At 35.7% G+C, this 24,188-nt stretch overlaps 1 protein-coding gene across 2 annotated transcripts in view; it reads right to left on the bottom strand.

Moving 5' to 3' along the window:
• Positions 1-24,188, bottom strand: part of MCM8 (minichromosome maintenance 8 homologous recombination repair factor) — a 60,579-nt gene that overhangs the window by 12,916 nt on the left and 23,475 nt on the right. For both annotated transcript variants that reach the window (XM_036751687.1, XM_036751686.1), the window contains exons 9-16: positions 20,095-20,246; positions 19,621-19,816; positions 16,402-16,432; positions 15,712-15,852; positions 11,589-11,730; positions 2,738-2,933; positions 1,336-1,555; positions 833-1,042 (exon numbers count right to left, since the gene is read on the bottom strand). In XM_036751687.1, coding sequence (XP_036607582.1) covers positions 833-1,042; positions 1,336-1,555; positions 2,738-2,933; positions 11,589-11,730; positions 15,712-15,852; positions 16,402-16,432; positions 19,621-19,816; positions 20,095-20,246 — 1,288 coding nt within the window. The remainder of the gene's footprint in view (positions 1-832; positions 1,043-1,335; positions 1,556-2,737; positions 2,934-11,588; positions 11,731-15,711; positions 15,853-16,401; positions 16,433-19,620; positions 19,817-20,094; positions 20,247-24,188) is intronic.

Raw genomic sequence — 24,188 nt, 5'->3', positions numbered from 1 at the left:
GGCTGTGTAGGAGGAGTACAGCTGGTGGCAGGTCTACCAAAGTGGAAAGGTGTCAAGTATGAACACATAATGGCTTAGAATGTTTCTTGTCAGTGGATCAGCCTAGCTAAGGTCAAAGAAGCTCATCAGAAGTGCTGCCCAAGTAGATGACAAAATTTTCAGCCCCAGAAATCACAAACATTGTCTGCTGAGGTGTGGAAGTATCAGTGTAGGGGGTACTCACGTGGATGAAACAGAATGCAAAAAAAGTATTTTAAATGTAATTACTTTGAAGTTAAGTTCTTAGTTGTTTCCCTTGTGTTTTATTTTAAGCAACACCAGCCAACACAAGGACCTAATTCTTAAAATGATAAAGTTACTTTTTGATTATCAGAAGTATGAGTCTCCTGTTATCTATGCTAGAACTGTCAAATTTTAGAATAAAATACTGGACATTCTTAACCTGTAGTTTTCATATATATATAGCTTTTGGTAGTTTGGAGTTCTAGAATACTTTATATCCTTTCCCCAGACACTTCAAAAGGAGATTATGGGTCTATCATGTCTTCAAAGAATGTTCTACAGTGAATTAATAAGCAGTTCTACTGGCTAGAATGAACTGGCAATAGTGGAAGACACAAAAAAATTGGTTCACCAGCATGGTGTTTGTATGTGTTCAATAGATCTACTAAAGGACTTATATCCTTTATTTTCTTATTGTATATTTCATTAAGTATCCAGATGCCTGTTCACGAAAGACACCAAATCTGCTTTTAAAACTACCATAGTACAGCAAAACTGTAGTAAAACTAAAGAAATAAAAACCATTAAAATATTTACAACTGAAAATAACCTCTGTCAGGCGAATTAGTGACTCCAACTGCCTTGTGGTAATTGGTGTACCATTTAATCGCTGAGTCTGTTTCCGAAGCTCAAGATAAAAATCTTGAAGAATTTGAGCAGCTTCTGGAGATAACTTTGGATGAACATACTGCCGAGAATATCCAACATACTTTCTCAATAAATGATGTGGAATTGGATCTAAGTTTTCTCCAGGAGAAACCTAAAGCAATGATTCAAATTACAGATATGTAGATAAAATAGAGAGATTACTAAAAATAATTTATCAAATATTTAAAATTTCTAGATATTAAATCTTATAATGGAGATTCTGACTCTCAAAATCTGTTTGAGTTTGATCATTCTGGATAAAACTGATGCTGGCCTTAATCCTCACATAGTACATGAAGTAAAGGTATAGAACATGATAAGTATATATAATATAAATGCAATATAAAAAAGAATATTAATTTTTCACATCTAAACATGAACAGAAGAAAAAGAGGTAATGTCTACCTTTAGTCTTTCTGATAAAGGTTTATCAGAAACAACTTCAAGCAAAGAGGTGTTTGAATTCTGACTGCTCACACGAGACACTGTGGCACTTGAAACTGTTTTCTTCTTTCCAGCTCTTATTGCCATCACATGTTCAGAAAGTAAATGGTCATGATCCTCATTTGGGGTATCCAGTAGGATAAATACCAAATCAAATCTGGATAACAGAGCACTCCCAATTCTAGAAGGTGTATAAACAAAAAGAAACAAGAACTAGGAAATCTACAAACCTGTTTCCCCTATTACTCAAAAAAAAATTTAAGAAATAAAATTCTAAGTTAACAAAAGAATGAGAAATTTCACTTTTAAGATCAATCAGCAAACATAGCATTAAGTCCAATGTAAAGGTTAGCAATTTCTGGCATATAGGCCATAGTGGCTCATGAAGTCTTTTTTTCCTACCTGATATATCAGTGAAATTGTCATTACTTATAACTTCCTTCTCTCCTCTCCTCACCCCAATACCCCTTACTTATTACTAATTTGCATCCAACCTTAGGCTTGATACACCTTTCCTTGGAAGGATCAGTGGCCACAAAAATGCCACCTTTCACCACATCTTTTTTTCTGGCCCATCTCTTAACAGGTTGATAAGGCAGCCCTTTATAGCAGGGCTGTCCAACCTTAGGTTATCTTAGGACCACATTAAAATAAAATAATTATTCGAGGGCCATACCCAGAATAAAAAATACAGTACCCTAACAGAAAATGGGGAACACACACCATCAATATGACGGGTGAAGGTGCGAAGCACGAAAGCAAACACGAAACAACAAAGCAACAACACAACAGTATAAAAGTAGGTGCATAATGACTAGTCTGCATCATACAGACGGAACGCATCCAACAGATTGATTGAAAATTCCATGCGATGTGTTCTGTCTGTAATACTGCTTAAAAACACCAAAGAAAATTAATATCAATGAGATTATTTATTAGTGATGGAATTGAAAAAATCTAATATGCATTCCATGCAAATTATTATTTTATATTTTCACTCATGAAAATTAAGACCCACAGGCAGGCCGCATATGGCCTGTGGGCCTCATTTTGGACAGCCCTGCTTTATAGCATCATCAAAAGCATAGCTGAAGAGCACCAGCCCTGGAGTCAGGAGGACCTGAGTTCAAATCTAGCCTCAGACACTTGACACACTCCATAACTATGACCTTGGGCAAGTCACTTAACCCCAATTACCCTGCCTTTCCCCCTCCAAAAAAAAAAGAAAGAAAAAAAAACCAAAAGCATACCTGAAGTCAAGAATCCACCATTTGGAAAAAAAATCTAAATAAAATTGGTCACAAATGACCTTTATTAAAAACCTGCCATTTTATTGAGTCGTTAACTGTAAATACAGACTTACTTTAAATTTTCAGAAACAGTTTTGGCTTTATTATAGTGTCCTCCAACTGGGTTTGCTGCAGCAATAATTGAAGTTCTTGCTGGGAGGTTGCAGACAATGCCAGCTTTAGCAAGGCTAATGCTTTGCTGCTCCATAGCTTCTAGCAGGGCTTGATGCTGATTCCCCATCTTATCAAATTCATCTATTCCACAAATACCTGAAATTAAAGTCCTTGATTAAAGGAATAACTTATTGTGGAATTTTTCTTAAGCTAAATATTAAACAAACTAATAAATATAAACATTTAACTAGATTACAATTTAAAAACAAATGCATAATCAATAACCTAATACCTTACACTTAACACACATTAAATCTAAGTAGTTCAAGTTGAAAGATGACACTATTTCTTTAAGTATCTAGAATTTTGCAGTAAATGATCTATTAGTTTCTGGCAGTTTGAAGTAAGAAAAATCATATAGTAAACATTACATGAGGAAGAAAATTTTTTTTTTCATTAATTAACTTATTTTTTAGTTTTCAACATTCACTAAGATTTTGAGTTCTAAATTTTCCACCCTCCCTCCACTTCCCCCTCCCCAAGACAGCATGCAATATGATATAGGCTATGCATGTACAATCATATTAAACATATTTCCGCACTAGTCAGGTTGTGGAAGAAGAATTAGAACAAAAGGGAAAAACCATGAGAAAGAAAAAAACATAAAAACAAAAAAGAGAAAATAGTATTCTGTGATCTGCATTCAGACTTCATAGTTTTTTCTCTGGATGTGGATAGCATTTTCTATCATGAGTCTTTTGGAATTGTCTTAGATCACTGCATTACTCAGAAGAGCTAAGTCTAACAAAGTTGTTCATAGCACAATGTATAATGTTCTCCTGCTTCTGCTCACTTCACTCAGCATCAGTTCATGCAAGTCTTTCCAGGTTTTCCTGAAATCCACCTGCTCACCATTTCTTATGGAACAATAGTATTCCATTACATTCATATACTACAATAGAGGGGGAATCTACTCAAATTTGAATTCTTTTCCACCACAAAAAGAGCTGCTATAAATATTTTTGTACATGTGGGCCCTTTTCCCCTTTTTATGATCTCTTTGGGATATAGATCTAGAAGTGGTATTGCTGGGTCAAAGGGTATGTACAGTTTTATAGCCCTTTGGGCATAGTTCCAAACTCTTCTCCAGAATGGTTAGATCAGTTCACAATTCCACCAACAATGCATTAGTATTCCAATGTTCCCACATCTTCTCCAACATTTAACATTTCCCTGTTTTGATGAAGAGAATTGTTGTTCATACTAATAGCGAAACACAAATGTTACATAACACCAGTATCACTCATAACAAACCATTTATTGTACATTGTACTATCACAGAGTTCATTTCAAAAAGTGCTTAAAAGTCATCTAAATAAAATATCAAACCATTAGCTATGTGTTTTTTAAAATTATCAATTACAACATTTAATTTTCAGTACTGAATTTGGATTCATAGGAACTGGGTTCAAATACTAGACCTGCTATTTAATACCTGTGTGATCTTAACAAAGTAATTTAACCCTTAGACTTTAGTTTCTTCCTCCACAAACTGAGAAGGTAGTAGGCTTAAAAAGGCCTCTTCCAGTTCTAACATTGACTATTTATGATAAAACTGCTACTTTTAATATAGATGATTCTAGATGCTGATTATAAGTTAAATGTTTCTGGTAGTTAATATAGCTTATGATAAGTAAAAATTATCCACACAAACTATTACCCTCAAAGTTTTTATATGTAGCTATTCTGAAGAGTTACTGTAATTTGGGAACTACTGAAAAAGTGTGTGCTAGGGACAGCACAATTTAGATGATTCTAAGTGTTTATTTATAAGATAATCGAGGTTTGGCAGCAAAATGGCAGAGAAAAGGTGGGGACTCACCTGAGCTCTTTGCCAAACCCCTCCAGATGCCTTTAAATAACAGCTCAAAACGAATTCTAGAGAGCCAGAACCCACAAAGGGATTTAGTGAAACAATTTTCCAGCCCAAGACAACTTAGAAGGTTGGCAGGAAAGGTCTGTTGCACCAGGGTGAGAGTGGAGTGTAGTCCAGCACAGACCTGACCCCAGGCCTTGGAGGTAGCTAAATCAATGGCAGCAGTGGCAGTTTCCAGACTTCTCAGCGCAGACAATAATGGGGTTGAACAACTGGTCAGAAAGAGATTACAGGGGTCTCTCTGCTGGGGGCAGGACTCTGTTGTCTTGCCCATACTCAGATGAGGGTCACAGTCCTGGGTCTCAGTCCCAGGATGAGGAGGAGCACTAACATACCAGAGCTTGCAGCAGCAGGGGAGCAGGGACCCTGGGTCACTGTTCCAGGGTGGAAAAGAGTGCTTGTGGTTGCTCACAGACCAGTGAACAAGTACAGGAAAGTGGTAAGCACACCTCTCCTCATATCATACCATCCTGGAAGAACTGAAAACTTAGAGGTCCCTAGAATTACCTCTGAAAACAGCTGCACAAAAAAACCTGAAGCTTGAGACTGTGCCCCCCCCACTCCAGAAGCAGAACCCCATTTTAGCATAGAATTAGAAGTCAAAAAATAGGCTGGAATGTTTTGTTTTTTTTTAAATCCAAGAAAAACAAGGAGATTATGAAAAGAAAGTCAAACAACTGGAAAAGAAGATCCAGAATCTTAAGGAAGAAAATGACTCCTTAAAACTTAGAATTGGGCAAGGGGAAGTCAGTGAAGTTATAAGAGACTACAAAATAATAAAACAAAATATAAAGGATGAAAAAATAGAAGAGAATGTGAAACACAAGAAAAACAAATGACCTGGAGAAGAGATCAAGAAGAGAAAACATAAGAATAATCAGACTACCTGAAAGCTATGATCAAAAAAAAGAAAAAAAGACCTAGCAGTGGCAACACTAACTGCAGATCTTGTAACACTAATATACTGAAGAGCAAAGGAACTGGAGTTGCAGCTGAAAATATCATATACAGCAAAGTTAAGCATAATTCCAAATAAAAATGGGGCATTCAATGATTTGCCAGATTTTCAGGATTTTGTTGCAAAAAAAACCCCCAAAAATAAACTTAATAGAAAATTTGGCATATGAGATCCAAGAGAAATATAAGATATACATCAAAGACTAATTAAAAGGGACTCAATAAGGACAGACTTTACTTTTTATATGAGGAAATGTAAAACATATCTAGGATTATTATTATTAATTGGGTAACTCAAAAGAAAGGTGGGGGAGAAGTGAGTATGGTGTGATTCTAAAAAGTAAAACAATTTAGGAAAAGAATAATTATCATATATAAGGGAGGTGCAAGAGGAAGAAGTGACACAGAGGAATCATATGGGGGAGGAGGGCTGGTAGTTCTGGAACCCTACTCTCATTGGGAATGGGTTAAAGAGGAAACAATACACATATATCTAGAAGGGTATAAAAGTCTTCTAAATTCAGAAAGAAAAGAAAAAGCTAAAGGGAGGGGGGGAGAATGAGGGGTTTTTAGAAGGAACCCTACTCGTCAGATTTGGGAAAAAGAACATTTAGAAGGAAATAAGAGGGTGAGGTAATAGGATAAGGGGGGGGGGTATAGAAAGGGCCTAGATTAATGGGAATGGGATAAAGATGGAATAAGATATTTGGAAGACTATAAAAGTCTTCTAAATTTAGACAGAAACAAGAGAGTAAAGGGAAAAGGTATGGGGGGAGATGATAAGGGAGGGATCTTTGGATGAGGGGGTAAGTTAAGTAATAGGAAAGCAAGATAGGGGGTAGAATTAAAGTAGAGGAGTCAGGAGGGATAGGAAATAAGACACACAAATATAAAATAAAGATCAAGAGTAGAATTTATTAGGGAAAAAAATCCAGGGATAGTAATCATGCTCTCAGACAAAGTTAAAGCTAAAATAGATTTAATCAAAAGAGAAAAATATGGAAACTACACAATAGGTCAGCCACATTAAGCAATATTGTTTTAGACTATTTAAAATGGCTAGACAGTAAAATGTTGGAATATTGCTGTGATGTAGAAAATGATGAGTTGGTGGACTTAGAAAAATATGGAAAGACTTGGACTTATGAAGGAAGATGTTATCCACCCTCAGAGAAACAATGGACAAACAAGTATAATGTGGTATTACACAGATGCATATGAATGCATATGTCTATATATGAGTATGATTATAGATATCTAAGTATGTGTATGTACATATAAGTGCAAGTAGGTGTATATGTATCAGAGGTTTGTGTGCATATGTATATGCGTGTGTATGTGTACATATCCACACTTAAATGTAGTCTTCTTGGGGGAGGGAAGGGAAAGAAGGGGGAAAAAAGAACAAAATAAAAAGTGCATAGCAGAGGACAAAAGAAAACTTACAAGGAAGCAAAGAAAAGATGGACAGCTCCGAACACAATGTGTAGTATTTATTATATAGGCTTTCTTAAAATGGAAATTCACTACTGTATATTTTGAATCCTTTCTTATGTTCTGCTGTGCACATACCAATGCTTTTTTTCTTTTCTTATTGTGTATTTAAGTTTATAATATGTTTTTTTTTTTGAAGGAGGAAGGCAAGGCAATTGGGCTTAAATGACTTCCCCAAGGTCACACAACTAGTAAGTGTCAAGTGTCTGAGGCCAGATTTGAACTCAGGTCCTCTTGACTCCAGGGTCCATGCTCTATAAACTGTGCCACCTAGCTGCCCCTTTTTTTCTTTTCTTATTGTGTATTTTGGTTTAAAATAAATGAATAATTAAAAAAATAGGCTAGGAAATGAGCAAACAGCTGAAAAAGATCCTGACTATAGAAAGTTACTATGGTGACAAGGAATATCAAAACACATACTCAGAAGAAGACAACAAAGTCAAAATTCCTACATCCAAAGCCTCAAAGAAAAATATGAACTGGTTCCAGGCCACAAAGAGCTCAAAAAAGGATTTTAAAAATTAAGCGAGGTAGAGGAAAAATTGGGAAGAGAAATGAGAGTGATGTATGAAAAAACAGTCAGCAACTTGGTAAAAGAGGCACAAAAAATATTGAGAAAAATGCCATTTTAAAAAACACAATAGGCCAAATAGTAAAAGAGGCACAAAACCCAAAGAAGAGAAGAATGCCTTGAAAAGCAGAATTGGCCAAATGGAAAAAGATATACAAAAATGCACTGAAGAAAAGTGCTTCCTAAAAAGCAGAATTGGCAAAATGGAAAAGGAAGAAAAGAAGGTACAAAAACTCACTGAAGAAAATAATTCTTTAAAAATTAGAATTGGGCAAGTAGGAGCTAATAACTCTATGAGACATCAAGAATCAATAAAACAAATTCAAAAAGAATGAAAAATAGAAGAAAATGTGAAATACCTCATCGGAAAAACAGCTGACCTGGAAAATAGATCCAGGAGAGATAATTTAAAAATTATTGGACCACCTGAAAGCTATGATCAAAAAATGCCCCTAGACATAATCTTTTAAGAAATTATCAAGGAAAAGTGACCTGATATTCTAGAATCGGAGGGTGAAATAGAAATTGAAAGACTATACTGATCCCCTCTTGAAAGAAATCTCAAAATGAAAACTCTCAGGAATATTATAGCCAGATTCCAGAGCTCTCAGGTCAAGGAGAAAATACTGCAAGCAGCTAAAAAGAAATAATTCCTATATCATGGAGCCACAGTCAGGATAACACAAGATTCAGCAATTTCTATATTAAAGGACTGGAGAGCGTGGAATCTCATATTCTGGAGGGCAAAAGAGTTAGGATTAGAACTAAGAATCACCTATCCAGCAGAACTGAGTATAATCCTTTATGGGAAAAAAAATGAAGGAAAAAAATGGAAATTCAATGAAATAGAGGACTTTGAAGCATTCCTGATGAAAAGACCAGAGCTGAATAGAAAATCTGACTTTCAAATACAAGACTCAAAAGAAGGATAAAAAGGTAAACAGGAAAGAGAAGTCATAAAGGATTCGATAAGGTTAAAATGTTTATATTTCCTCACCAGAAAATGATACTTGTAACTCCCCAAAACTTTCTCATTATTAGGAAAGTTAAGAAGGAATATACATAGACAGAAAGCACAGATAAGAGTTGAATATGATGGAATGATTATCTAAAAAAAAAAATTAAAGGGCAAGAAAGAAGAATGCACTAGGAGAAGGGGAAAGGAAGAGGTAGAATGGGGTAAATTATCTCACATAAAAGAGGCTCAAAAGAGATTTTACAATGGAGGGGAAGATGGGAGAAGGGGGAGAGGAAAACATGAACCGTGCTCTCATCAGAATTGGCTAAAAGAGAGAATAATATACACACAAAGTTGATTGTAGAAATGCATCGTACCATACAGGAAAAGTAAGAGGGGCAGGGGAAAAGAGAAAGGGGAGGCAGGCTGATAGAAGGGAGGGTAGACTTGAGAATGGACAGGGTGAAAGGAGAGAGACAAAGAGAGAGACAGAGAGAGAGAGAGAGAGAGAGCGCGAGCAGGATAAATAGTGGGAAAATAGGATGGAGGGAAATACATAATTGGTAATCATTACTGTGAAAAAAACTTTTTACAGCAAGTTTCTGAGAGAAAGACCTCAGAACCATTCCTCAAATGATAAATGGTCAGAGGATTGGACAGGCAGTTTTCAGACAAAGTAATCAAAACTATCTAATCATATGAAAAAGTATTCTAAATCACTAATTGATTAAAAATTGCAAATTAAGCAAATTAAAACAACTCTGAACTTCCACCAAAAACCTATCAGATTGGCTAATATGACAGAAAAGAAAAATGACAAGTGTAGGAGGGAATGTGGGAAAATTAAAATACAAATGCACTGCTGGTGGTGTTTTTCTCAATATTTTTTGTGCCTCTTTTACCAAGTTGCTGACTGTTTTTTCATACATTCATATATTCAGCCATTCTGGAGAGCAATTTGGAACTATGCCCAAAGGGCTATAAAATCATGCATACCCTTTGGCCAAGCAATACTACTACTAGGTCTTTATCCCAAAGAGATAAAAAACAAAAAGGAAAAGGACTTACATGTACAATAGCAGTTCTTTTTGTGGTGGCAAAGAACTGGAAAGTGAAGGGATGTCCATCAATTGGAGAATGGCTAAACAAGTTGTTGTATATGATTGTGACTGCCATAAGAAATGAGGAGCAGGATGCTCTCAGAAAAACCTGGAAAGACTTACATGAACTGATGCAAAGTGAAATGAGCAGAACCAGAAGAACATTGTACACAGTAAGAGCAATATTGTATGATGAACTACTGTGAATTACTTAACTATTCTCAGCAATGATCCAAGACAATTCTGAAGGACTTATGATGAAAGGTGCTATCCATCTTCAGAGAAAGAACTGGTAGAGCCTGAATGCATATCAAAGATACTTTTACTTTACTTTATTTTTCTTGTTGGTTTTTTTTTTTGGGGGGGGGGCCTGTATTGTCTTTCACAGAACGACTTACATGGAAATGTGTTTTGCATGACTACACGTGTATAATCTATGTCAAACTGCTGGCCTTCTCAATGAGGGGGGAGAAGAGGGAGAGAGAGAATTTGAAATTTAAAATTTGAAAACAGAATGTTACAATTGTTTTTACATGTAATTGGGGAAAAAATAAAATATTAAATTAAAAAAAAGATAACTGAAGAAGAGGAAGATACCAATGGCATGGTAAAAATCTTGGACCTTATTAGTACCTAAAAGGGTTACTGAGAGAGAATCAACACTTACTGATCAATACGCCTACTTCCTATCCATATCAACATTTTATGAGGATTTTCTATATATGTATTGAGATCCACATAAATACTCAATTTGTCCACAAATTTTTAAAAAGAATTTTTAGATTTGCAGTAACTTTCACAATTATGAACTAGTGTAACAGAATAATTTTTAAACAACATATAAGGATGAAATAAAACCTTAAATTTTTCATTTTTTTTAATGCAAGCAGCTCTTTTATTTGTCTAAAATGGGTAGGGAATCTGTGGCTTCAAGGCCACATGTGACCTTCTAGGTCCTCAAGTGCAGCCCTTTGACTGAATCCAAACTTCATAGAGTATATCCCCTTAATAAAAGGATTTGTTCTATAAAACTTGGATTCAGTCAAAAGACTGTACCCAATGACCTAGAAGGCCACAGGTTCCCCACCCCTGGTTTAACACAAAACAATCCACAAATTTTGAGATGTGATTCACTGTTCCAATATCATAATTCCACTGATCTTTAATTTAGATGACTTTTAAGCACTTATTGAATTGTACTCTATGTTGGTGAAATGTATAGAGATGTTTGTGTGTTTAACTGTAGTATGTACAATAATTCTCTTCATGATATAATACATACATCAAACTGCCAGTTTTCATACTCAATGCCTGCTAACATTCACAATGAGTACTGATAACAATAAATAATTTGCTTTCCACAAAACCAGTTTTAAATAAATTATAATTTTAAACATTTTTATTTGATATCAATTTCAAATTAATCAATATTTAGTAAATGATGCCCATAACTACATTATGGGCATTTCTGAAAATCCAGAATCATACAATTTTTTACATGGGGGAAAATAAGCTTGGAAGGAAACGCACCTGGAGATTAGGTTAAAGATGTTTAGTGGCTGCCCCAGAGCGTGCATCTCTCTGAATTGTGTGGTGCCATTTCCAAACAAATAATTGCCACCCTTTTCAAAATACTAAAAACTAAAAGTTGGCACCATTTGCTGCCAATTATTGAAGTATCCACGTATGCTAATGCTATGCAAGCAGTACATCAAAAATGATAGACAGGATTTTAGGGAAGGAAAATAATAAAGAACCATTAGTCTACTGAACTTGGCTTCATTTTTTTTCTTACCTTGATCACCAAGTACCAGGGCACCAGCTTCTAATGCAAAGTCTCCAGATGCACTATCTTTCGAAAGTGTGACAGTCAGACCAGATGAAGTAGTTGTATTACCACAAACATAAACACCACGTGGGGCAACGTTACACACTGCCTAAGGAAAATAAGGTAAGGCCACTAAAAGAAAAGAAAAAAGTGAACATACCAAAAAATAATATATTTTGTGTCATCTCTGAATTCTCAAACCTTCCTTCATTACTGATTAATTGCTAACTTTTCTTGATTCTACCTTTATATACCTCTTATGAAAACCAATTCCTCTCCATTTCCTCTGCCCCCTCCACAGTTTTGGTTCCTTATTATTTCTATCCAAGTCTATTACTGGTCTTCCAGTCTTTAGTCTTCCCTCTACTGATTCATCATTCTGGTGGTAGAACATTCTCAAAGCAAAGTTTTGATCATGCTTCTATTCAGAAACTTTGAATGCTGCCAAAATGGGCTTCCAAGAAAAGTCTGCATTCCTCCTAATATTCAAGACATTCTACACTCCAAGCTTTGGCTGAAACCTGACTTTCCAGCCCAATTACTTCTACTTTCCCCCAGCCATTAGCTATTCTCTGAGCATTCCCTATTTGTTTTATCTGGAACATTTTCCCCACCTGTTCAATTCAAACATATTCTTCAAGGCCAAGTTCAAATGACAACTTCACCATCAAGCTTTCCCTAACCTCAATCTCAGGAAGTAATTTTCCCATCTTCTGGATTCCTATGCTTTGGTGGATCCCTACTTCAGGACCACTTCCAATGCCAGGCTGCCCACTGATCTCTTCCATTTCTTCCATTTCTTGCCCTCTAGGGTCTTCTCCAGGAAAAGATAGTTCCCCCTACCTCCTGACCAGGCTCCTAAACCTCTACCTGCTACTGCTTCCCATGAGGGCTTCGAGGAGTCTCAAAGGACACATTATCGCCTGTCAGAAGGCTGAACTTCAAGCAAAGATCTCAGAATGATCTGATCTTCTGCTAACCTCAATTGTCTTTTTCCTAATCACTTGGACTCACTGCTAAGTTGTTGGCATGGTCTCATATTCTCATAGTCTCCCTGTCCCAGTGATTTTGAACTCTAGGTTGCCAGTATACAAAACTTAACTCACTACCTCTTCTACCTTAACCTTATCTCCTCCTCCCCTACTCTGTCTCACCCTGGATCTGCCTATCCCTTCCTTGTGCCCTCTGGAATACCTACTCCATCATTTACAAACTTTCACCTTAAACCTCTTCTACCCCTTCCCCCCAACACCTCTTTCTATCTTCTGGCCCTTACAAAGACATGGCTAATTCCTTATGAAACTATATCTATTGACACCTTTTCTAGTGCTAGCTAGTGTAGCTAGCTACAGTTTCTCTCACATTACACCCTTCACCCCTCACTAATCCTGGTGGAATAAATTATTTCCCTGCTCTATAAGCTCCAGTGACTTCCTCTTACATCCAGAGTCAAATATAAACTCCTCTGTTTGACACTCAAATCTTTACATAACCTGGTCCCACCCTGCCCTTCCAGTCTTCTTACACTTTATTCACCTCTACACACTTTATGTTTTAGTTACACTGGCCTACCTGCTGTTCCTCAAACATGACACTCCATCTCGTGACTCCACATTCTTGCACTGGCTGTACCCATGCCTAAAATGCTTTACCTCCACCTCTTGGTTTTTCTGGCTTCATTCAGGATTCAGCTCAAGTACCTGCCACTGCAGGAGGCCTTTTTTTGTCTCCCTCTCACCTGAAAGCACCTTCCTATCTCATATTAACTTCCATCTATTCTATGTATTTCTTGTAGGTGCCTGGTTATTTTATTTGTTGTCTCCTCCATTAGAACATATGCTTCTTAAGGAAGAAGACTGATTTTACCCTTATTTGCACCTTCAATGACTGGCACAGGGCCTGACACATTTGGCACTTAATAAATGATTTTTGATTGACAAATTTGTACCTTGTATTGGACTTTCACATTCTACATTACAACACGGTTGTATTTGTTACTTGCTTTATCAGACTATAAAACATAGTGACAGAAGGGACTACGTCTTATTAATTTTGGTATTCTCAAGCATGCTTTACATGTAGTAGATACTTAATAACTATATTTGTTTAATAAATTAATGTTTAAGTTCAAATGGCAAAAGTAGTAGTTGTCATTTTTCAATTCAACTCAACAAATATTTTAAGCATCTACTGCTTTGTGTAAAGCACTATGCTAGGCTCTAAATTTCTAAAGAGTGTCTTACAAAATAGACTGTTAGGAGAGGCCACTAAGAAACTGTACAACCTTTTTAGGAATGCTTGAATTTAGATTCAATGTATGGGACAGTCAGGACTCTAAGGGAATTCCAGCTGAGATTCATAATCCTGCCTAATTCAGAACATTCAATTAAAGTACGTCACAAAGGCAACTTGGAAAAAAAAGTAAATGGAGTGCTCCTATCTATAATTTGACATAAACAAATAACATTTCCCAGAATGTGGTAATTAAAATATTAATTGTAAAAACAGCTTAAATAATTTTTTTAAAAATGTAGCTATAGAGACTAAAATAAAACTAAATATTTTAAACAAAAGACTATGCAACACATAAAACTACATTCACAAACCCAAGTTTTGATGAAAACATTAGTTCAGAATTAAAATCTGCCTCAAATATGAGCAATTTCACTGGTATTATTCAGGACTGCTAAATGAATCATTACTACATAGAGACTGTCACAATGATTTTTGAAAAAGAATTGGGAAGGATGAAAATTTTATAAGTTATAAACAAAAATATATATATAAGAAAAAATTCTGTACAATAAGTAATCTATAAAATATATTTGTAAAAATGATATGAATAGCTTACAACTGGTACCAAACTTTTGGTCAAAGTATGATAAAGTAGTGGTTAACACTTCAGGCCTCAAGAGCAGTACGGTTCTGTGGACAAAACGCTGGACTTTCAGTAAAAAAGACATAGGTTTGAATACTACCTCACACATCTAGTAGTTGTATAATTCTGGGTACTAAGGCTCATTTTACTCATTTTTTAAAAAGGAGATAACACTAGCACCCACTTTATAAAGTTTATTTGAGGATAAAATGAGATAAAATATGTAAAATACTTTACAAACTTTAAAGCTCTACTGTGTACTGTCACCTATATTGTAATTATTATTCTTAATGAAAACAATCAGAAGTATACAAAAAAAGATTACACAATGGAATGAAAGAAAAAGCATAAAATATGTGTTTACTATGTGTCAGGCTTTTATTACACAATATGTGCAATAAAGAATATAAAGAAAATATAAAACCCTGGGCTACTTGTCATCTTTAATTAAGGACTAGGTAAATCAAAATTTTGACATTAAAATTATCTGAAGGTTCAGTAGCTGCTCAGCTTTTATAGTCACAAACAATTACAATTAAAAGGCCAGCTGGTGATGCTACTGTACTTCCTTGATTTTTACTTCGGTCTCATCATCAGCAAACTCACCTCATATAATAAAAGCAAGGCAATGGGCAGGGAAGACAGGAATTTTAAACCAAGGAATATGAATGATAGGACATCTACTTACTTGAGCTACAGTCAATTGTAGGCAGGTAATTGCAATTTGAAAGGAAGGACCAATAAGAGAGTTACCTCCCTGATTTAATACACAAATTTTAAATTATGCAACAAATCACATCCAAGGAAAAATGCTTATCATATACAGAATAAACCTGATAGAATAAATGTATTATATAGTCATACCAAAAACACTAAAAATGCATATGTACAAGGTCCTAGGGTTGCAAATACAAAAGTAGGGACAGTCCTGCCTGTCCTCCTTGAGTTTGAATTCTCCAGGAGAGTTATCATACATTCACAAACAAATAAATACAGGACATGTACAAAACAAACAAAATGGTGGGAGGTGGGGGGGAGGTATTAACAACTGAGGGAATGAGCAAAGGCCAGTGGCACTTGAGGTGCATCTTAACTATTCAATCTTATATTAAGAGCTTTTATTCCATATGGAAAATGGTAGTTTTAAGAGATAATTATGAATTATACTTGCGTATTACAAGTAAAATCTCCAAGCAGTGAGTGATAGCCTACTTGTAGCATCTGACTCTTTCCCAATCCTGGATCTCCAACCACTAGGATGTGTGGGTCTCCTCGAACTGGAATTCTGTTTTTGTCATCCACATACTTCTGGCATCCTCCAAAGAGTGCTAATGCCAAACCAGCTTTAACAAGCTAGGGTATAAAAAAAAACTGGTCAAAAATGAGGCAAAAACTTAACAACTGCTTTTTACCTGCTATTTCCTTCTGAAATTATAACAAGAGCTTATCTCATGTACTATCTGCTTAATTTTCCTGAAGGTGACTACTACTAAGACTACACTGTAAGTTTACAACATTAATTTGTGAAGGTAATGATTGAGGTAACTACATAAAGGAGGGAAAAAAATCAATCAGTAAATATTTGTTAAGAACCTACTGTGTGCCAGGTACCATGTTAAATGCTGAGGATACAAAAAAGAAGCAAAAGAGACCCTATCCTCAAGTAGCATACAGTCTATGGGGGAGACAACTTGCAAACAAATATATACAAAGCAAGTTATATACAGGCTGAATTAAGAAATAATTAAATTAAAAATTCATATCAATTAAAATGAGTTATTTTTATATATCTGGCTATTTTACATCTATTTTCAAAATTCTTCGGAGGCTACATTTCCTAAATGAAGACAGTAGATTTTCATTTAAAAATAAGAACAAAATTAAACAATGTATAATACTTACTTCATGACCAAAAATTACTGGGCAAAGTGAGCTGAAAAACAAAAAGAACTAGGTTTGAAATACTGTCAAACTTCATTATCCTTTTAAAAAAATTTAACTATCATCTCTTATATAATTTTCACTTGCTATTTTTTCCAAAAACAAAAAAATTTCCTGAAAAAAAATTCGACAACTTTTACTATGATATAAGTTCTCAAAATTCTTCCTTAGTGACATATGCTAATCTAAAAAAAGGAAGACTATTTCAAATACTTCAAGTCTGCACAGAGTCAAGGCACTCAATAAGCACTTTAATTATCTTAAGTGAATTATACCCTTTCCTAAGTCTTTTCCAGAACTAGACTTTAAAGTGGTTTTTGGTTGTAAAACAAATGTATTGTATTAAATGAAATTTAACACTAATGTGCATGCTGACATATATGTTTTGATAGCTAAGTTATTGAGGAGGATTAAATGATCAACTGGATATGAATAACAATATACTGAAAATGACAAGATGGAGAGTTATATAAGCAAAACTATGTATGAATATGCAACAGTGAACATGCAACCTGTTTCTATTAGAAAAACAAGATATACAATGTGGCATAGAGGACAGAACACTGTACTTGGGAGTCAGGAAGACCAAGCTAGAATACTGCCTCAGAAACTAACAAGCTGTGTGGCTTTCAGTAAGTTATTTAGCCTCTGCCTCCCTCAGTTTTTTCATCTATAAAATGAAGATAACAGCACCTACCTCCCAGGGTTGTTGTGAAAATAAAATAAGATAAAAAAAATATAGTGTTTTGTGAACCTTATATAAAGCTATATAAATGCTAGCAACTATTATTATAATTACAATAAAAACCAAGATTGTCAATTGTACCAATTTTTACTAAATTTTATTACATATACTCCCCCCAACTTTTTTTTTTAACATGTAACCATTTATTGCCTACTCTGTTCCAACATGACTGGTGGTCCATAGCTCATGTTGAAGTTTCAAAGAATGGGAATAGGAAGAGGTAGACTTGAAAGAAAACAATAGGAAAAAAATCACACAATTGTCATATTCACTTAAAAAAGCAAAGTTGCATAGTAGAAAAATCAATCTATGTCAAAAGTTCTGACCTTCTACATACTATCATGGTAGAACGGGGCAGTAGAAAGAGAACTGGATTTGGAATCTGAGAACCTGGTCCAAATCCTGTTTCCGTTACTTGGGCAAGTCCCATAAATCTGTTATCTAATCTGGAAAATGAAAGGTTGAAATAATCCTCTCTAAGGTCTTTTCCAGTTTTAAATCTATGATCCTAGAGTCTTAGGCAATTAATTTGACTTCTATGATACTAAATTTTTTGTCTTTAAAAGGACAATAATACCCATAAAATTACTGTGGGAATTAATTGATATGTCTACAAAAACACTTGTATAAACATAAAATTCTAAATAAATGTGAACTATCATTAACTAAAATCAAATTAACAAAAATAAATATTCAGCATTAGATAAATATGATGATCTAAGAAGAGCCATAGAAATATAGTGGTAAATATTTATTTATATGGAAGGGGTTTGGGAGAAGGGAAGAGTAAACTGCGGGCTATTTCAGGTCCTAAGCTAGATTCTTCCAGTTCCCCTGATAATAACAGCATCGTGGTGACTATAACTATAGCTCAGAGACTAATTTCTACTTTTGCGAGTTTTTGTGGTTTTCCTACTCAGAGTGGCATCTTTGAATGTTTAAGAACAAAAAAAAATTGAAGAGCTATGAGGCAAAGTGTGGCATAGTAGTGGCCTCAGAATCAGGGAAACCCAAGTTCAAAACTTGCCTCTGATATTTACTTGCTAGCAAGGTTTGACAGTTATTTAACCTCTCTGAGGAGAGTTTCCATATTAGGTGCATTATCAGTGCCACAGTGAAGATTTATGAATAATGGTGAATTATCTAATTAACATTTCAAATTTAGAAAAAAGAGGTAATAAGGGTCCAAAGCACAAAAATCAAAGTGAATAAAGTATTAGAAGAGTACTTTACTTGGAAAAGTATCTATATTCCTAAAACAACAATCCTTTGCGTACTCAACTGACTTTCCAGAATATAAAGTACAGGTAAAAGCTGAAGTTTATCCAATGCTTTAAGATTTGTAAAATGCTTTACATACATTTTCTCATTTGTTCTTCACAACAAACCTGTGGAGTAGGCACTAGTATTATCTCTACTTTACAGATGGGGAGACTGAAACCTAGAAGAGTTAAATGACTTGCTACTCTTAGAAGTGGGATTGAAACCCAGGTCTCTGTTGGCTCCAAGTGCAGGGCACTCTTTCAGAAAGACAGCAAAAACAGAAATGACATGGCAAGATAGTAATGAAGCACAATCACTACAATAAGAGATCTGTATGATATAACATAAAAAAAATTATTATATATTATTCAAACATTCAACTGTAATAGCAAGCAAAGTGGGACTTTTTGCTGTTTTTTCTTTTGGAGTGCTTCTCAGTACTAAGGCAATCAAGTGCCTGAGTCTTGCCTTTGTTTGAATCAAGAGTCTTTGATTGAATCAAGCCCTTGATTGGAAACAGTATACATACTCTGAGGTTAGCATTTTGCTTTGGGGGCTCACTCATTGGAAGAGTGTTTGTGTGATTTGGCCAGACAAGACTCTAGGTAGCTGTTAAGGAGCCCCACAGTTTTGAAAACCCAGATGTTGGTGTGTCTCTCTCTGGTAACTACGCATGTATTGCTATGGTCAGAAAGTGAGAAGCCTGTCTGTTGATTTGTGTTATTTTCTCTGTTTGCAATTTCTGTTTGTATTTGCACCGAAGTTCAGGATGCTGACTTTTTCCCCTAAACTAAGTGAATGATATATGTATGTTTAATTAAAGTAAGATTGTTAAGCCCTTAAAGTTGCATTTCTTTAGAAAAGCAGATCAAAGAATCTGTGCTAGCAGCCCTCCTGTGTGCTGCTGTTATTGGCTTTACACCTCCACAGTACTGGCTGTTGTTATATTAACTTAAGCATTAAAATAACGACTTATTGGGGCAGCTAGGTGGTGCAGTGAATAGAGCACCAGCCCTGGAGTCAGGAGGACCTGAGTTCAAATCCGGCCTCAGACATTTGACACATGTACTAGCTGTGTGACCTTGGGCAAGTCACTTAACCTCAATTGCCGTGCCAACCCCGCCCCCCAAAAAAACAAAAAAAAAACCCATAAAATAACGACTTATCCTTACTTGACAATAAGCTTAAAAAGGTTTTCTTCAGACTGAATCTCTTGGATAGCATAAAGATCTTTCAGTGAAAACTCCATAGATGTTCCATAACTTGCCCCGTCTTCAGAAATTTTTGTTTTTTGTCCTTTGCTATTGCTTACAGAATTTGCTTCAATGTATAAGAGGAACATGCATTTGTCATTCTTATTTCGAGAACCTGAAAAATTAAAACAATTAAAAGTTCCCCTTTATTCAAGTTACAAAATCAAAAGACAGGGTGAACTAAAAAAGGAACTTCAAATAAAAGTAAATGTTACACCTTCATAATAAACACTATGCCTAAAACTTAGAATTTGACAATTAGATTTGGAAATATTCCAATCCCTAATAAAAAGTGGATAGAAAATGAATAGCTACTAAAGGATAATAGATTAGTTCTTCAAAAAAAAAAAAAGAAAGAAAGAAAGAAAAGATAAAGCAAAATTCATAGTATACCTTCTTCAGTATTTGACACTTTAACAATTCCTGTAATGGTGACTATGTCTCCTGGGACACAGCTATCTACAAGGTCCTGAACAAGCTCACATTCTATTGTTCGAGGAATCCGGCCTGCTTCTCTCTGGTCATCTGACATCAACTCCTGGATTCTACAAAGACAGCAATGTACAAGTTTATAGAAACATTGACTTAGTTTTTTCTTTTACATGTTAAAAATTCATTCACCAAATATTAAAGTATCCTTTAGCATGGAGGTAAACTAGACATGGTATACAGTAGTAAAAACAACACAATTCCTTACCACCTTTTCAATTTAAATAGTGAGTCTAAAGCTTACTTTAGCAAATTTTGTATTTTGGAATTAAAAGCATAATAAAAGGACCATACATGTAGGTGCTTTCTCCACTGATGCAAACTGTAGCCCTTAAAATGATTTGCAATGCCCTAGAAAACCAGCTTTCTCAGGTGTTGCAGCAAAAATTAAATAAATTCATATAATTTAATTCCTGGTAATGATGACTTTTAAATTTAGGTAGGCAGAGAACAAACAGCAATGTAACAATGTTCCTATTTTCTCACATCCTCTCCAGCATTTATCATTTTCCTGTTTTGTCATGTTAGCCAATCTGACAGGAGAGATGTGTTACCTAAGAGTTGTTTTGATTTGTATTTCTCTAATCAGTAGTGATTTGGAGCATTTTTTTCATATGCCTATAGATATCTTTAATTTCTTCCTCTGAAAACTGCCTGTTCATATTCTTTGACCATTTCTCAATTGGGGAATGACTTGTATTCCTATAGATTTGGCTCAGTTCCCTGTATATTTTAGAAATGAGACCTTTATCAGAGACACTAGTTGCAAAGATTTTCTCCAAATTTTCTACTTCCCTCCTAATCTTTGTTGCATTGGCTTTGTTTATACAAAAACATTTCAATTTAACATAATCAAAATTATCCATTTTGTATTTTGTAATGCTCTCTATCTCTTGTTGTGTCATGAATTCTTTGCTTTTCCATAAATCGGATAGGTAAACAATTCCTTGCTCTCCCTAATTACTTATAGTATCAGCCTTTATTCCTAAATCATGAGCCCATTTTGACTTTATTTTAGTATATGGTGTAAGATATTGGTTTATGCCCAGTTTCTGCCCTACCATTTTCCAATTTTCCCAACAGTTTTTGTGAAATAGTGAATTCTTAGCCCAGAAGCTGGATTCTTTGGCTTTATCAAAGAGTAGATTGCTATAGTCATTGACTACTGTGTCTTGTGTACCTATTCTATTCCACTGATCCACAGCTCTGTTTCTTAGCCAGTACTAGGTAGTTTTGACGACTGCTGCTTTATAGTATAGTTTAATATCTGGTATGGCTAGGCCACCTTCCCTAGCATTTCTTTTCATTAATTCCCTAGATATTCTAAACCTCTTGTTCTTCCAGATGAATTTTGTTATTATTTTATCCAGCTCTGTAAAATAATTTTTTGGCAATTCGATTGAATAAATTAATTTAGGGAAAATTGTCATTTTTGTCATATTAGCACGGCCTAACCATGAGCAACTGATATTTTTCCACTCATTTAGATCTGAACTTTATTCGTGTGAAGCGTGTTTCATAATTATGTTCATATAGGCCCTGGGTTTGTCTTGGCAGATAGACTCCCGAATATTTTATAGCGTCTACAGTAACTTTGAATGGAATTTCTCTATCTCTTGCTGTTGGGCTTTGTTAGTAATGTATAGGAATGCCGAGGATTTATGTGGGTTTATTTTATATCCTGCAACTTTGCTAAAGCTGTTTATTATTTCAAGTAGTTTTTCTCTTGATTCTCTAGGATTCTCTAAGTAAATCACCATATCATCTGCAAAAAGTGATAATTTAGTTTTTGAAGGAATTAAAATTAATTCCTTCAATTTCTTTTTCTTCTCTTATTGCTACAGCTAACATTTCTAGTACGAAATTGAATAGTAGGGGTGATAGTGGACATCCTTGTTTCACCCCTGATCTTATTGGAAATGCATCTAGCTTTTCCCCATTACAAATAATGTTTGTTGATGGTTTTAGGTAGATGCTATTTATAATTTTAAGGAAGGCTCCATTTACTCCTACACTTTCTTAGTGTTTTTATAGGAATGGGTGTTGTATTTTGTCAAAGGCTTTTTCTGCATCTATTGAGATGATCATATGGTTTCTGCCAGTTTCATTATTGATATGATCAATTATGCTCATAGTTTTCCTAATACTGAACCAACCTTGCATTCCTGGAATAAATCCTACCTGGTCATAGTGTATTATTCTCCTGATAAGTTGCTGCAATCTTTTTGCTAACATTTTATTTAAAACTTTTGCATCAATATTCATTAGGGAAATTGGTCTATAATTTTCTTTCTCTGTTTTGACTCTTTCTGGTTTAGGTATTAGTACCATATTTGTGTCATAAAAAGAATTTGGTAGGACTCCTTCTTCACCCATTTTCCCAAATAGTCTACAAAGGATAGGAATTAATTGTTCTTTAAATGTTTGATAAAATTCACATGCAAAACCATCTGGCCCTGGAGATTTTTTCCGAGGGAGTTCATTGATGGCTTGCTCAATTTCTTTTTTTTTTTTTTTTTGAGTTCTTCCAGTAATGCTTTTAGGTCTGGAGACCAGTTCACTTTCCCTTTTGAGTTTTCCGATGTGGATGTAGTGACCATGCTGTCTTCTTCTGAAGTGGCATTTTGATCATCCCTGTCTCCATAATATGAATCTATCATCTTTGAAAGCTTCTTGCTATTCTTTTTCATGGTGTTTTTTTTTTCCCTCCTGGTTTCTGAAGTGGATCTCTGCTTCCAGGGCTCAGCGGACTCTGTCCCAAGTTACTTGTGTTAGGATCTAGCTTTATGTGCTATGGTCTCTGGTTTCATGAGGTGTGGGGGAAGGGTGGTCTGACTGCTGGGGGGGTGGTCTCCTCTTCCCCCTGACTGTTCTACAGAATGGGTGGTCTCAGCTCTTGTCTGTGCTGGTGTCTGCCACTTCCCCTGGCTGTGCAAAGCCAAGTCTGGGGTCCTGGTGTAGACGTTAGTTAGCTCCACCCCCTGGGGCTCAGTTACTCTCGTTGTTCTGCTGAGGTGGGGACTGCTGGGACACCTCTCTTCCTGTACTAGTCTCCTTCTGCCACCACAGGAAGGCCCCTCTCCCCCACTTCTCTCGCTACTGAAGCCCCGCTTCTGGCTCCTCTGTTTCTCCTGAGATTTTATTCTCTGGGTTTATTCAAGGGAGGGATATGAGCTGTTTTACCTGTTCAAGAAGGTGAGTTTCAAACCTTTAGACTGTGGGTTGGAGGCCTCTGGGCTAGCTGCTCTCGTGGCTGCAGGCTCTGCACTCTGACAGACTCCCGTCCTGGGCTGAGGCTCGATCGCAGCTGTAGCCGGGTACTTCCGCCCTGGGCCTGCTCCTGCTAGGGCATTTTGCTCACCCAGTGCTCTCCCAGAGCAGCAGACTGGCTGGATTCCTCTGCTGTTCCCAGTTAGTTTGGTCTGGTGCCAATCCACATGCCTGGCGCTCCTACCTCTCAGTCTACTAGTGGCCTCTAACTCTCTCGAACTGCTTGGACTCACTTTTTTAGACGTATCTGAGAGAATATGTGAGAGGGCTCCAGTAGTTCCTTCCTTTCACAGCACCATCTTGGCTCTGCCCCCTGTATCTAGTTTCTATCAGACTGTTTTCAAATTTTACCAAACAGGTTTTGTTGAACAGTGAGTTCTTGTCCAAATAACTGGGATGTTTGGGTTTATGCTACTGTCCTTATTTGCTTCTATATAATATGAACTAAACCTAACCCAGTAACTAAACCTATTTTCAACCCAGTACCAAAATGGTACTTCGGGCACTGGTATTTTGAGGTCTGCTACTATTGGCCCTCTTCTTTGCCACTTTTTTTCATTAATTCCCTTGATATTCTTGATTTTTTGTTTCTCCAAATGAATTCTGCCATTTTATTGTACTCTACAAAGTAGTTTTTTGGTAGTTTGATTAATATATATAAGTAAATTAACTCAAGTTGTGTTGTAATTTTTATTATATTCACTCAGATTACCCATGAGAAATTACTA

Source organism: Trichosurus vulpecula, chromosome 3 (genome assembly GCF_011100635.1).
Source record: "Trichosurus vulpecula isolate mTriVul1 chromosome 3, mTriVul1.pri, whole genome shotgun sequence".
NCBI classification, from domain to species: Eukaryota; Metazoa; Chordata; class Mammalia; order Diprotodontia; family Phalangeridae; genus Trichosurus; species Trichosurus vulpecula.
This window is presented reverse-complemented; position numbering and strand designations above follow the sequence as displayed.